The sequence below is a fragment of the Notolepis coatsorum genome, assembly GCF_963971535.1.
Source record: "Notolepis coatsorum genome assembly, chromosome: 8".
Taxonomy (NCBI): domain Eukaryota; kingdom Metazoa; phylum Chordata; class Actinopteri; order Aulopiformes; family Paralepididae; genus Notolepis; species Notolepis coatsorum.
In genome coordinates, this window is record NC_140172.1 from 102,375,417 (window position 1) to 102,390,477 (window position 15,061).

At 44.1% G+C, this 15,061-nt stretch overlaps 1 protein-coding gene across 2 annotated transcripts in view; it reads left to right on the forward strand.

The window, feature by feature from the left end:
* Nucleotides 1-15,061, forward strand: part of amot (angiomotin) — a 121,319-nt gene that overhangs the window by 43,496 nt on the left and 62,762 nt on the right. The window contains exons 4-5 of one of the 2 annotated variants that reach the window (XM_084320862.1): nucleotides 12,003-12,139; nucleotides 14,891-15,011. In XM_084320862.1, the coding sequence (XP_084176988.1) occupies nucleotides 12,003-12,139; nucleotides 14,891-15,011 (258 nt within the window). Of the gene's footprint in view, nucleotides 1-12,002; nucleotides 12,140-14,890; nucleotides 15,012-15,061 lie in introns of those variants that run through there. The other variant, XM_084320863.1, reaches the window with a different exon arrangement.

Consider the following 15,061-nt stretch of genomic DNA (forward strand, 5'->3'; position numbering starts at 1 on the left):
GCGAGACATTAAAGATGGCGGCTTTCTGTTTTTCTGAAGAGCCTCCAACGAGTGACGCGTCTCTCTTCTGACCAATCAGTGGTCTGCAGTGTTTCACGTGACTCATGAGGGGGTAAACGAGCGTAGAACGGCTGGTATTCACGAAGGAGAGCACTGGCCAACGCTGGCCAATCAGAAACGCGGAAGTACATGTTGGTTGCCGAAAGTGTTCACGCAAGCCGGCCGGTAAAAAGACAACTCACCGCGGAAGAAGTGGCAGCGAGAGCGAGCCGTTAGCTCACGTTAGCTCAATATGTCCCAGTAAACTAAATAGTTCACTGAGGCGTTGTCTTAAGTAACGTTATCTAGCGGGCTAGCAGTAGCTACAGATAGCTCCTGATATCAATGTCTTATAACATTGATTCAATGCGTATTCTAGCTGAGGGCATGCTGAATGTGATTTGACCAAAGCACAGTAACGTTATACCAATAGGGTCCAGCTGCAGCGCCGGAGAATCCTTGCATGCTGAATGTAGAGTATAGGGTCCAGCTGCAGCGCCGGAGAATCCTTGCTGGAGCTGGAGGCTACTCGAGTATACACACAGACAGTGGAGCTGTTTGCAGATAGCGAGCATTTTGACTTGTTGCGTGGTGGCGATGTCTTGCAGATAATACAACTACAAGTATGATTATATAATATATATATTTTATTAAAAAAAAAATTGGCTGGTAAGAAATATGCTTGGCGGGTAGATTCTTCCCATCTACCCGCCACTGGCCGGTGAGTCAAAAAGTTTATTTCGCTCCCTGGTTCCATAGCATACGCCTTCAGTTGATCATGACAAATCATCTCTTACCTTGACGATTAAAAAGCCTCCATAATTTAGTAAATAGTATTCCCATGGCTGGTGTTGAGCTGTAGCCAGCCAGCTAGCGTTGATGCTATTCAATGCTATCAACATTAGCTAAATAGCTAACCAACTAAATACAATAGACAGTGGTATCCTGAGGTAATGTTAAATACAGACAACTTTTGCTACAATAAGACAGTGGTATGATATCCTGAGGTAACGTTAAATACAGACAACGTTTGCTAGTCGAAAGGACTGGACACAGGGACAAGTTAAACATCAATCAATTAATTTAATACAACGGGTAGTTTGAGCTGCGCGCACCATATTATATACGGCTTTGACACGTTCTGTCTCTCCTGCCGATTAAAATCCTCATCATCGATTGCTGTAGGCTGTATGCATTTTGTGCATGTGAGCCGCGGTCTCTCTCCACTCCTTTGGAAAGTAACGTTAGCTCAAAAGCACAGAACCGGACGACAAAAAGTTAATCTGCTAGCAACAAAACAACGGTATCACTTCCGGTCGGGGGGTTTCAAAATAAAAGAGCGACGTCTAAAACAGGAAAGACATTTATTTTGTAAATTTGTGGCATGCACTTATTTCTCAACGATTTCGTTTTTTTTACGGAAACCTTTTTTTTATATTTTTTTTATGAAAACGAAATGAAAAAGAAAAATATCACAATCGTTTTCGTCTGGACATGGCCTTATACGTGTCTCTTCTCTTACACTCTTCTCTTTTCTTACTCACTCTTCTCTTGTCTTACACTATTGTCTTACACTATTATCCTCTTTTCTTATGTTCTTTTCTCTTTCCTTTTCTTCTTGGCAGCTGGCCTGCGGATTTGTGAGAGAGAGAGACTAATATCTAATCATAGGGTTCTACAGTAGATCATATCATGGGTTTTTATATCTTATGACTGAAGGATTACATCCCTGTATTTTTATTTCTTATTCCAGTCAGCTGTTTGTGGTTTGCTGTCACAACTCACGAGATTCAGGGACTGTCCGGCTTTTTCCAGCCTCACTGATGTTGAGTCTAGACTCTCCTGTTGACTCATATCTGTGTTTGGGTTTTGTTGTCTCCTGTCTGTTGTTTTCTCAATAGATCACTTAAGTCTGTCAAGTATACTGTATATTGCCTAAGCGTATATCTTCTCTTTGAGTCACCCCCACCCCCCTAAGTAGGCTTCTAACTTAAAGCGATATTTCTTAGTTTTATTTTTTCAGAGCATGGTGGATATATAATTTTGAAATTAAACTCACTTAAAGGTGCAATATGTAGGTTTGGGAGAGTCAGACAAACAAAGAAATTCTAAGGTGTATTTTCACAACTGAATAAACAAACTGTCCTCAACAACTGTTTGAAGCTAGAAAGAAAACTGTTTACTGTTTTGTTGTTGTTGTTGTTGGTTAGAAAAAGCAGGACCTGCAGGACCAAATGTAACTACTCTAGTTACATTTGGTTTACAATGCCTCAAAATGATAATCATGATGGCATAAGACAATAGTAGAATAAGATAATAATAAGAATAGCATGTACAGTACATCTATTTTTGTAAACGAATCGCAAACTCCATCCCCCCCGCTCCCCCTAAAACTGCATAGCGCACCTTTATAACGCTGTTGGCCAGGAGCCAGCGCGCTGGTCTCAGGGCAGTTGGCAGTTGAAGACGAGCCATTAGCAGCTGAAAGGGGGAAGTGAACACTCCGGCTGAACGGCAGTTGGCAGAGCAAGCGCCAGTAAACGGTTACGCTAGCACCGTGGTATGAAGGTGTGGCTAGCTTCTGGAGGGGCGCCAGATCCACCTGTAGCTCCCTCTCCAGCCCCACCTGTCGCAGTCGGAAGGAGGCGGGCGGGGTGGGGGGTGGGGGGGGGGGGGGGGGGGGTTGAGGCGGTACACCTGGTGTGTGGAGTGCTGCCTCAGCCCTGCAGAGAGCATGTCGGCTACACCGTGGTAGAATAGTTTTGGGTACAGAAGGGTTCCGTTTGATTACCTGGCACTATCTCTTGACTGAGGATTTGATTTTGAGGAGTATTGTAGGGATTTCCTGAACATCCCACACACACAACAGGTAACCGTGTTGACTTAAGGATTTCACAGAGGACTTTATTTTCTAATAAAAGACCTCTGGGGTTCTTCTACAGCTAGCTGTGCAGGTAGGGCCGCTGTGCGACTGCACTTCAGAGCTAATTGCGCTTGAAGTAGAACCCCGCTTTTAACAGATTGTCTAACGTCTGACCATGTCCCAAGACTAAACAGTGAGTCGTCAAATTAAAATCTTGTAAATCCCATTCATTGGGTTCTTCTTGGTTTTATTAGCAGAAGGTTTACATGGTGCTTTTCCTAATTGGTGTCGCCCCATAGTCCCACGGAGCCTATATTTGTATGTTTTTGAAACCCATTGTATAACTTGAGAACTGCATGGTTGTCAGTTGTCTGTATTTTCTTGTTTGTGAAAGGTTTACTTTATTGAGGTCCATGGTTTCAGTGGGAAAATAATAGTGAGTTTTCAGGAAACGATGTTGTCGCAGTGTGTAAGAAACCATCCTAGTATTAATTTTAAAATGCTGCTTTATTGTTGTGATTTTCCTTGTGTATAACGTACATATTCTAACTGTAAATTTAGACAGCACAGAGCCCATTTCATGTTTTGAATAATGTAATTTATTACTGGGAACATTTCCCAGTCCAAAAACTGGTTCTAGTTTTGAGGCGTTTGGAAAAACAGGGATTCCTCCCTCGGGTGTCTTGTTGTTGTTGTTTCTTTTTTTCCATTTTTTCTTTCTTCCTGATGACGAATAATTATGTAAAAGAAGACCTTTTCCATTACTAGAACTATATTGCTTCTTTAATATTTAGTATTATTTCTTTGTATTATTCTTTTCCACATTGTTCTGATCACACCCATGGGGGTTCTACTGTGTGTTCTGATCACACCCCTGGGGGTTCTACTGTGTGTTCTGATCACACCCCTGGGGGTTCTACTGTGTGTTCTGATCACACCCCTGGGGGTTCTACTGTGTGTTTGGTGGGAATTGGCCGCCGTTCTTCTTCGTGGTACAGTGTGTGCCGTCTCCCACGCACTCTGGGTCATGTCACATGTGGACCGTAAATTCTGTTGCCTCACAATACTCACACTTACATGATGAAGAATAGAATATGATAGAATGTGGGAATTAGCTTTGTGCACTTTCTAACATAAACACACTGTCGCATTGACAGGGTAAAAACCCAGCAAGAATGGACAAAAGACAGACTATTTTGGTACTTCCAGTAATCATACTGTAAGTCAAGTCCAATTGTTTATCATTCATTCCTGGGGGGAAACTCTGTTGGCAGCAAATTATAAAACACACACATAACATACACAGCACTTGGCGAGAAGGCCAAGAGAAGAGAGTTGGATATCTTCATACAACATTATACAGTAGGATGGTACAGTGATTGGAAGGGTTTGATGCATGTCTATTTCAAATAGGCTTTGGTCTATTGGTATTCTCAACCTTTCACTCCCCTGAACAGCTGAAAGGAACACACCAATGTTATTGGAAACGCACGTACCGTCTTCTCCAGAGTCACGCGAGAAGATGGATACCAATTTCCGCTCCGTATAACGCTAACTGGCTACAAGCTACCCTAGCCTAGCACAAATGGAAGTGGTTGCGTAGCGGCTAATCTATCTTTTTTTTTTAATCAACTTTTTCTCCCATTTTCTGTCTCGAACGCTGTTAGACCATGCCTCCCACTGGCCGGCTGCAATGTGGACGAAGCCTTGCATCACGTGTCCCCTCCGGTACACGAGGAGGCAGCTGTCGCATCTTTTCACCTGCACAGCGCGATCTCTCAGCGGCGAGCGTCTGCATGGGAGGGACACGCCGCCCCCGTTGCTTCCTGATTCTGCTGCGCAGGCGCACCAACCGACCTGTAGGAGTGGCTGTCCACAACGTCCGATCCCCACCCACCAGCTTCCCACCCCTAACACTGCCAATTGTGTTAGTATGAACGACCAGCCAAGCTGGTATCAATGCCGAACCCAGCATCTTCTGCATTAGTGGCGAGCGCCTTGCCCACTGCGCCACTTAGCCGCCCGTGGCTAATCTATCTTAAAACTCCTGGAATGGTGCTAGTTGGCCAATGCCTAGGCTAGCCGCTATCTATCACTGATAAGCGGTCATTACTGTTGAGTTCTTGCTTTGCAATTACTTGCTTTCCATTTTTATAAAAACATGCAAACTAACTACTTAGTTAGATTTCTATTCCAAATAAATTGCTGTTGCTGCTGGTGATGTAAAACACATCACTTCCTGTGTGCCACGTGATTCTCCCGGGAATATCTTACCAGAGATCCTGAACATTTTCAAGATCATTACATGAATTGATCAGGGTTTTACACAATAGTAAGCATTAGATATCCTTGAGTATTTCACAAAGCAGGATTAGCATAACCTTGCATGCCAGCTGGCTTTGCAAGATCACGCAAAAATCCGTCTTGTCAGGCTATTCACTTGTACCCGCAGTGGTTTGGACCAATCAATGTCCTTTGAGGACCTACCGGCTGGCTAAAGGCGTGGTTTAGGAGTGCCGGGTCAGGTTAGGTTTAGTACATTAGCCAGATAACTTTAAATTTTGATAATGTTCTGGATTTTAACCTGTAAAAATAAACTTGAATATCAGGGTTTAGGAATGTGATTATGAACAATATATCAGAAGTTATTCAGAGATATTTGTTGGGAAAGATATCTGCAACACCACCCAATCCCGCGGCCGCCTCCACCCAGTCTTTGATTGGAATGAGCCTCATATAATCATCACCCAGCGTTGAGTTTTCTGGCTCGTCCCGTTTCACTCTGGCTCCGGTAAATGTGTGATTAGATTAGGAAGTAAAAGATATTCTCCGCTGCTGTGACAAACAATGTTATTTCAAACACTCTGCAGCACGGTGCAGAGCGTTTCAAACACGCTGGTGTGGAATGGATTGTTATTGTTCGGCATCTGGGAAGTCGTGTGTGTGTGTGTGTGTGTGTGTGTGTGTGTGTGTGTGCGTGCGTGCGTTACATTTAGGCTGGTCATACGCTTTCTCCACACATTCCTTGTGAGTGTCTGCATGTTTGTCTGTCTGTGTGGTTTGTGTCATTCCGTGCTTTATTTCTTTTAAAGTCACTGAGTTTGCTCTGTGTGTGTGTGTGTGTGTGTGTGTGTGTGTGTGTGTTTATGCATGCGTGTGTGCATATATGTAGGCTTGTGAGTGTATTTGTGTGTCCATGACACTGACCATGGACAGGCCACTCTAAGCCGTGTGTGTGTGTGTGTGTGTGTGTGTGGTTGATTGAGAGAGAGTCCTGGTTCATGAGGTCATCTGTGTGTAGAGAACTCCATAGAAACCTATCTGAGGAGCACCTGGAACCTTAAACACACACACATGCACGCACACACACACACACACACACACACACACACTGTTTATCTGAAGCGGTCAGGGAACTTACATTTAAAACGTCAGCAGAGAGGGGGGGGGGGGGGGGGGGGTAACAGCCCACAGGCGACAAATCAGTAGACCTTTAATGTGTGTGTGTGTGTGCGTGTGTGAGGGTGCACAAGTGTTCAGGCAATGTGCGAGAGTGCGCGTGTCAATTCTAGGGCAGTCCTCAGCTAAAGGAATCCTAAGATTTTGTCCACTAATCAGTTAGTTGATTTCATCACAGAGAAACATGCAACAGGATCACAACACACCTCACTCCCAGGGTTTTAAGCTAGGCTAGTGGTCCATATCCGCTTCCATTAATTTGTGCTAAGCTAGGCTAGCTTGCAGTCAGATAGCTTTCTACTGAATGCACAGAGAGGAAATTGGTATCTATCTTCTTGTCTGACACTGGAGAAGACGGTAAGTGCATTTCCAATAATGTTGGCGTGTTCCTTTAAAATATTGTGATATATACATTTATATCTTAGAAATTACTTTCTTTAAAGCCATACAAAATTACAAATTCATTGACTAAAGAAGACTTTGTTGAGTAAAAGACCAAAACTACAGATTGGCAGAGTAATGGTCTTAAGTAAGACGTGTAACGTGTGGAGAAAACCCAGTACCAAGTGGCACTGGTTCCAACATGGTCAGTACTACCCGGAATGAGCACCGAAATCACAAGATCCAGCGACAGCCAGGGAAAACAGCCAATGCGTGCATGCACACACACACACACACACACACACACACACACACACACACACACACACACACACACACACACACACACACACACACACACACACACACACACTTGACTTCCATCCAAATGTCAGCCTCTTAAGGCAAAAACCGTTTGGTCAACTGGATCAGTTTATGTTGATGTTGAGCTTGGACAGGACATGGAACGATATCTAAAGGGGAAAACCAGTCAACAGGATTCCTAAAGTCAGCTGTTATCACAGCAGATGAAATTAACAAAGTCAGTCTTCCGACAGCTCCAGGTCGTACATTTGATGGCAACACCGGGTTCTCTTGTGCTTTCTTTTAAAGATTCCCAGCCAGATGTATTTGAAACCCTCTATTGAAATATATTTCTTTCCCCCACCAAATTGTTCAATAAACTACTGAAAATGGCTTAGCAGCATCTTTACCCTCTATTAATATGCACATTGTCAACAAGCACCCATTGATATTGAGCAGAAATTCCAAGTCGGCAGCTTATATTCTTTCAAGACATGTCAATACCTACTCAGTTTCCTATGTATGCTAAAGCTAAAGGTGGCAGGTTACTACATATTGGACCATGAGAGGTTCACATGCAACTCAGATTTCAGGGAAGTACAGAGAAGCTCTCCCTCTCCAGGACAAGCATGTGAAAAGGGTGCTCTGGTGACATGTTCGGCACAAATAACAATCTGTATAGTTGAAGTCCTATAGACCCTTTTCACAGCAGCTAGAGCAAGGTAAACACAGAAAATACTTTGACTTCAGAGAGAGAGAGAGAGAGAGAGAGAGAGAGAGAGAGAGAGAGAGAGAGAGAGAAAAGCTCTCTCTGCTGCTCTCTCCTTCAACTCTACATATCCTCACATGTGTTCAGTTCCACTACACACACATAGGCCGTAAGGTGAAGGCTGTATCGTTTCATCCCGTTCCCACCTCGGTGGACTATGCAATTTTCACTCTGGGTGAAAGATATATTTGTGTAGATTTAGGAATAAAAAGTTCTCCATTTACAATCCTGCCCATTTTGCGCAATCATAATTTTAAAGTCAGGACTAGATATTTCCTCACGAACGGATACTTGGTCACGTAGTCACGTAGCGTAGTTTTATTTGACGTAATTGGTGCGAGTTCGGTCACGTATATTGCGCTCGACCAATAGCAGCTCTCTTTGTTGCAAGGATACGGCCGTCGGGCAACAACAAATGACATCCACAGATTAACGTTACATCAGAACAGGACGAAAATGGACAAAAAAAGTTCGCAAAAAGGTTTCTAAACAATGTTATATGCATCTCACGTCCGTTCAGAAAGAACGTGTACAAGATTTTACACAGACACGGTGGGATAGATATAGAAATTGCGTAGAACGGTGGCTTAACCTACCAGGCCAGAATCATACCATTGCGGAGACATACAAACATTGTTTAGAGATCGATTTGTGTCATAAATGTCATGATATATATATGTATATCTGTATGCAGGGCTTGACGTTAACTTTTTGGCTCACAAGCCACTGTGGCTAGTGGTTTTCCAAAGTCACTAGCCACTCAGCATTTTCACTAGCCAAAAATCCCCGCACTCGCGCCCCCACCCAAAAAGCTATACATATAGGTCATTTCTTCTTCACTAACCCCTGCTGGGGACAGTATCATTGTAATCATACTGCTACACGCCAAATGTACAACTGCGCTTCTGACTGTTGACTCCATTGTTTACTACTGCCTGCGACCAGTGACTCAGCCGCAAAAGGAGCTCCAGTTGGGGCAACGGCTGACTGGGACAAGATGGAGGGTGTAGATGTGGAAGAGTTGTGTTGAACCTAGCAATTACATTGTTGCTCCAAACGCCGTGAACATTATCATTGACACACCTATGCCTTGGCTGTGTTGAACATAGCAATTATATTATTGCTCCAAACGCCGTGAACATTATCATTGACACACCTATGCAGGGCTTGACGTTAACTTTTTGGCTCACTAGCCACTGTGGCTAGTGGTTTTCCAAAGTCACTAGCCACTCAGCATTTTCACTAGCCCTGGGCAGGTGGGCAGGTGTCAACGTCAAGCCCTGCGTGTATGTCATAAATGTCATGATGAATTGAAAATGGGGGACCCTGATGTAAACAAGACAAAAGTCTTTCTCTGGTCTGCATCCCCTTAACACTTTCAGTGCCAGGCCGTGTTTTCCTTTTTACCCCGTTGATGCCACGGTCCACGGCCCATGTAACGTTAATATCGCCTAATCTATGTTTTAAATTGTGTCTAATCTGCCCATCGCTTATCAAAGAATCATTTTCCAGTCAACATTGGTTTTTATCGCTTCATTTCCGAAGAAAAAACAACACATTCCCTGATAAACACCTTTTACTGGAATATTCCAGAACGTTATCATTTGTCGGTCTATTTATGAATCGTTTTCAAATAAACGCTAGATGGTCGATAGTATATGTGTGCGCACGCACGCTCGTGCCGTGTGCTGATAATCGCTGCTATTATTTTAAATTACATTTTTTTTAAATAATTTAATAAAGAAATTTACATTTTAAGATCCCGTGACCCTGGTATCGAAAATGGTATAGAATATCGATACTTTTCAAGGTATCGTATCGAAGTTAGAAATTCCAGTATCGTGACAACACTAATAGACAGATAGATAGATGGGTATGGACGGTAGATTATAGATACTGTAGATACTTTTATGGATAGTCTTATATTAGCATAAAACCTGCAATATTCTAACAGAACCGAGGACTATTAACCAAATTATTTGTAAGTAGTCCTTGGTGTGGGCTAGGGTGTGAGAGTATGCTAGTCAGAATTATAAAGATGCTCGATGCAGTGCAGTTTCAATGCAGTCAGAGCTGGGGGGAAAAACAGTTGATAGTAGCCTACTATCTAAGCAAGCCGAGATAAGCATGCAGTCAAATACAGCACGATGTCAGGCAGAGGTACATTACATACAGCATGATGTCAGGCAGTGGGTACATTTACATCCAAAGCGACTTACAAGTTTTGTACAACAAGTCAGCAGGAAGGGTACAACTCTATCAGCTGAGCAACAATGTTCATCAAAGTATTGAGTGCTACAGAGTAGGTTAGTATATTAGGACAAGTGCATGACAGTAAGGTTAGTTAGGGTTAGAAAACGTAGAATTATTATAATTTTTTTCATTTCAGATATTGATTGAAGAAGTGTGTCTTTAGTCGACGGCGAAAGATTGGACGGGTTTCGGCTGTCCTAACTGTGGTGGGAAGTTCGTTCCACCATTGTGGGGCAAGGACCGAGAATAGGCGGCTTCTGATTGAAAACTTTATTAACAGATTGCAGAATGGGTACAATACAGTACAGCTCAATACACACAATTGTTAAGGGGATGCAGACCAGAGAAAGACTTTTGTCTTGTTTACATCAGGGTCCCCCATTTTCAATTCATAATGACATACGCAACATATATTACAGATATATATCATGACATTTCTGACATACATGACATACAGGTAGGTACTGGTAGGTACTGTTACATTTGTGACATACAAGATATGCAAATATACAGTAATGTTAAACAGAGATCCTAACAGAAAATATATACATACGAGGGGGAGGAAACTGTACATTAGGAGGGGGTGAGTGGGTGGGAGGGGGGGTTTGAACATTTCGGGGGCCATACATACAGATATATATCATGACAATACATGACATACAGGTATACAGTACTGTCCCCCATTTTCAATTCATCATGACATTTGTGACATACACAACATACAGATATATATCATGACATTTATGACACAAATCGATCCCTAAACAATGTTTGTATGTCTCCGCAATGGTATGATTCTGGCCTGGTAGGTTAAGCCACCGTTCTACGCAGTTTCTATATCTATCCCACCGTGTAAAATCTTGTTCTTTCTGAACGGACGTGAGTCGTGAAATGCATAAAACATTGCTTAGAAACCTTTTTGCGAACTTTAGAAGGTGTTTTTTTGTCCATTTTCATCCTGTTCTGATGTAACGTTAATCTGTGGATGCGTCATTTGTTGTCGCCCGACGGCCGTATCCTCGCAACAAAGAGAGCTGCTATTGGTCGAGCGCACGATACGTGACCGAACTCGCACCAATTACGTCAAATAAAACTACGCTACGTGACTACGTGACCAAGTATCCCTTCGCGAGGAAAGATCTGGTCCCGACTTTTAAATTATGATTGCGCAAAACGGGCAGGATTGTAAATGGAGAACTTTTTATTCCTAAATCTACACCAATAGATCTTTAGCCCAGAGTGAAAATGGTGTAGTCCGCCGAGGTGGGAACGAGAATAGTTTTCTAGCCACTTCTCAGCCTTCACCGTACGGCCTAACACACCTCTGAACATGATCACAGCTGTAGGGCTAAGGGTTCTCTGAGCCTTTGGCTCTCCTATGCAGTTGTAGTACACCACTTTACAGTGCCCCCAGCCCACCATTCTCTTTCTCTTTCACTCTCTTTCTATCTCTCTCACAGTCCCCTCTGCCCTCTAATCCATCTCTCCACCCAGTCCTCCCCTCTCTCGCTACTCCATCTCTCCCTACCTCCCTCCCTCTCTCTCCCTACCTCCCTCTCTCTCTCCCTACCTCCCTCCCTCTCTCCCTACTCCATCCCTCCCTACCTCCCTCCCTACTCCATCCCTCCCTACCTACCTCCCTCTCTCTCCCTACCTCCCTCCCCCTACCCCCATCTCTCCCCATCCTACCTTCCATATTCCAGCTCTCTCTCCATCTACTCTCTAACTCCCCGCTCTCTCTTTCTCCCTCTCTACTTTGTGCCCCTCCCTCCCTCTGTTTACCCCCCCTCTCTTTCTCTCTCCCTCCCTCTCACCCCCACCCCATCCCCCCCTATCAGTGACCTTTTGTGACCCTGTGTACAGGAGACCCTGCCCCTGCCCCTGTCCTTCCTGTGTTTCCTAACTGTTGAACGGTCTTCCTGTTGCTCATTGCAGAGTGGCTGGGTCTTCACAGCGTCGAGCAGCGCCTGTACGTTTTGGAGCGTCTCGAGGAGCTGGTGAGCCTTCAGGAGGACCCGGACGAGGACCTGAATCACGGCCCACCACCGCCAGACTACCACCACCCTATACCGGTAAGGGGCGGTACTCACCGGGGGTGTAGTGTAGTGGAGGGTAAACCCCACCTAAACTCCGGTTTACCCACCTTCTTAAGCTAATATAATATCTTCATGATTGAAATGCATAGCATAGTATTGAAATGCATAGTAGTACTATAGTAATTATTGTAGTATTATTACATTGATGCAGGTTAGATGGAAATAGGGTCTGTAGCAGGAATAAAACTGATAGAGTGTTTTGCAAATGGTTTGTTTGTTAGGGATTAAAGTGACTGTAGTTGGTGATTATTAAAGTTACTGTGATCGTTGAGTGGACTTCATAGTTTAGTTATTTTTATTTTATGACTATCATTGACCTCACAATTTTATTCGATCCTTGAGCAAGACACTTAACCCCTAACTTCTCCCGATGAGCAGGTTGGCACCTTGCATGGTTGCCTATTGCCGCTGTGTGTGAATGTGTCAACTAATGGGTGAATTGTGAGGCATAAATTGTAAAGCACTTTCGATAAAAACGTTATATAAATGTCATCCATTTACCATTTGATCCCATTTGATTCATTGTGGTTTGGATTATTGCTTTTACACCAGTTCACTGCATAATGTCTTTTCAAGTATTCGTGTCACACTTTATGGTTAAAATCTGCATCGGTATATTTCACCTCAGTTGCTGTCAGATGGTTTAGATTATAACACGCGCCAGGAAAAGCAACACGATCAAACCCCAGAAAACTGGGACTTGGAAATGGAACCTAGAGCACCTCAGTCACTCAGCTCTACGTTTTCCCCCATTCTGGGAACTCGTCCAAAACTATGTCATTCACGATACTTAAATAATAATAATAATAATAATTTCCATGTGATCTTTGAGGTTTCTAAAGGTTACTTTACTTTTCTGGATAGAAAAACCTTTTAGTAAGTTACTGTAACGGTTACCAGGTTACCAGGTATGTTTCAGCCTCAATATTGAGGAAGAAGTATGTGAGGGAAATGTTATCTATGTCCATCTGTGTTAAATCTCTGTACAGTTTGACTAGTTAATATGATCAACTAGTAGTACTTTTTTTTACATTAGCGTGTAGATGCGGGAGAGACTTCAGATTCGTTTAAAATAAAGTTTGTTGCCTTGAATCTGTGTGCTCCAGTGTTCTACTTTGGACCAAATCTCTGAAGTCTCTCTCTGATTCAAGATCGCCCTACTCTGAGAGCACCAGACAGGCCTACGTTTATGTGGGTGTGTTGTTGGAGTGCGTGTAACTTCTCCCTTTATTAGCGCGTGTAGATGTTTCCAACAACTTTTACAGTACCCATTAGCCCTAGCAAGCTCCCCAACCAGTTACTGCTCCCAAGGTTGGTGCCTTTGGATCGGAATTCTTTCTGTAACGTGTTTAATTTACATTTACATTTTGTCATTTAGCTGATGCTTTTATCCAAAGCGACTTACAAGTTTTGTACAACAGAAGGGTACAACTCTATCAGCTGAGTAACAATGTTCATCAAAGTGTTGAGTGCTACAGGCTAGGTTAGTATATTAGGACAAGTGCATGACAGTAAGGTTAGTTGGGGTTAGAGTTTTATTTTAATTGAATTTTTTTCAGATAATGATTGAAGAAGTGCGTCTTTAGTCGACGGCGAAAGATTGGACGGGTTTCGGCTGTCCTAACTATGGTGGGAAGTTCGTTCCACCATTGTAGGGCAAGGATCGAGAATAGGCGACTTCTCTTTGATGACCCTCCCGGAGCTCGGATAGGAGTAGGTCTGAGGCGGCCAGAAGATGCAGAGCGTAGGGGTCTTGAGGGTGTGTAGTTAGAGACCATTGGCCAGAGGTAGGCGGGAGCTGTTCCCTTCGCTGCATGATATGGGCCTTGAAGCGGATTCGTGCAGCAATGGGGAGCCAGTGCAGGTCCCTGAGAAGTGGGGTGACATGGGCTGACTTCGGTAGGTTTGAGATCAGGCGGGCCGCTGCGTTCTGAATGAGTTGAAGAGGCTTGGTGGCAGTGGTCGGAAGGCCAGCAAGCAGTGCGTTGCAGTAGTTGAGGCGGGAGATGACTGTTGATTGGACGAGGAGTTGGGTGGCTTCTTTTGTCAGGAAGGGGCGGATCCTTATGACGTTTCTCAGGAGGAATCTGCAGGTTCTGGTTGTCGCTGGGATGTGAGCGGAGAAGTTCAACTGGTCGTCAAGGACAACACCAAGGTTCTTGGCGGTCGGGGACGCGGTCACAGTTGCATTCTCGACTGTGATGGAAAGGTCGGTCAGGGGGGAGGATTTGGTAGGTGAAGCAATTCTGTTTTGCTTAGGTTTAGTTTGAGGTGGTTGGTCGTCATCCAGGCGGAGATGTCAGACAGACAGGCCGAGATCCGCTCAAAGACGTGGATATCTGAGGGAGGGAAGGAGAGAAAGAGTTGAGTATCATCGGCATAGCAATGATATTGAGAAGGCATGAGACGTGATAATGTTACCCAGTGATTTAGTGTAGAGGGAGAAGAGAAGGGGTCCAAGGACCGAGCCCTGGGGGACACCTGTCCGCAGGGGGCGGGTGGCAGACAGGGTCCCGTTGTTTCGTGACCAACGATCATCCACTGAGCGTTGACAATGGCTTGTCGTAGGCACAAAGTCTACCTTTGATACTATGTTTTTCAAAAGACTTCAACTGCAATTACACATTATTTAACCATTCGTATCATACTGGAGCACAGCGTGACTTGAGACACTAGTGGATTTCAGAATCACGATTATTATATGAATCCAATTGTTTCTCCCCATAGATATCGGACCACCACCCTATTCCCCACACCACCGCTGGACCTCCCTGTGGACCTGGCAGTCAGCACCATGAGAACCCATCTCTGACACCCCAAGGAGAGAGCGGTGAGGGCAGCCACAAAGGTAGGTGGTCCTGGGAGGAGAGAGGAGGAGGAAGAGGAAGGAGAGAGGAG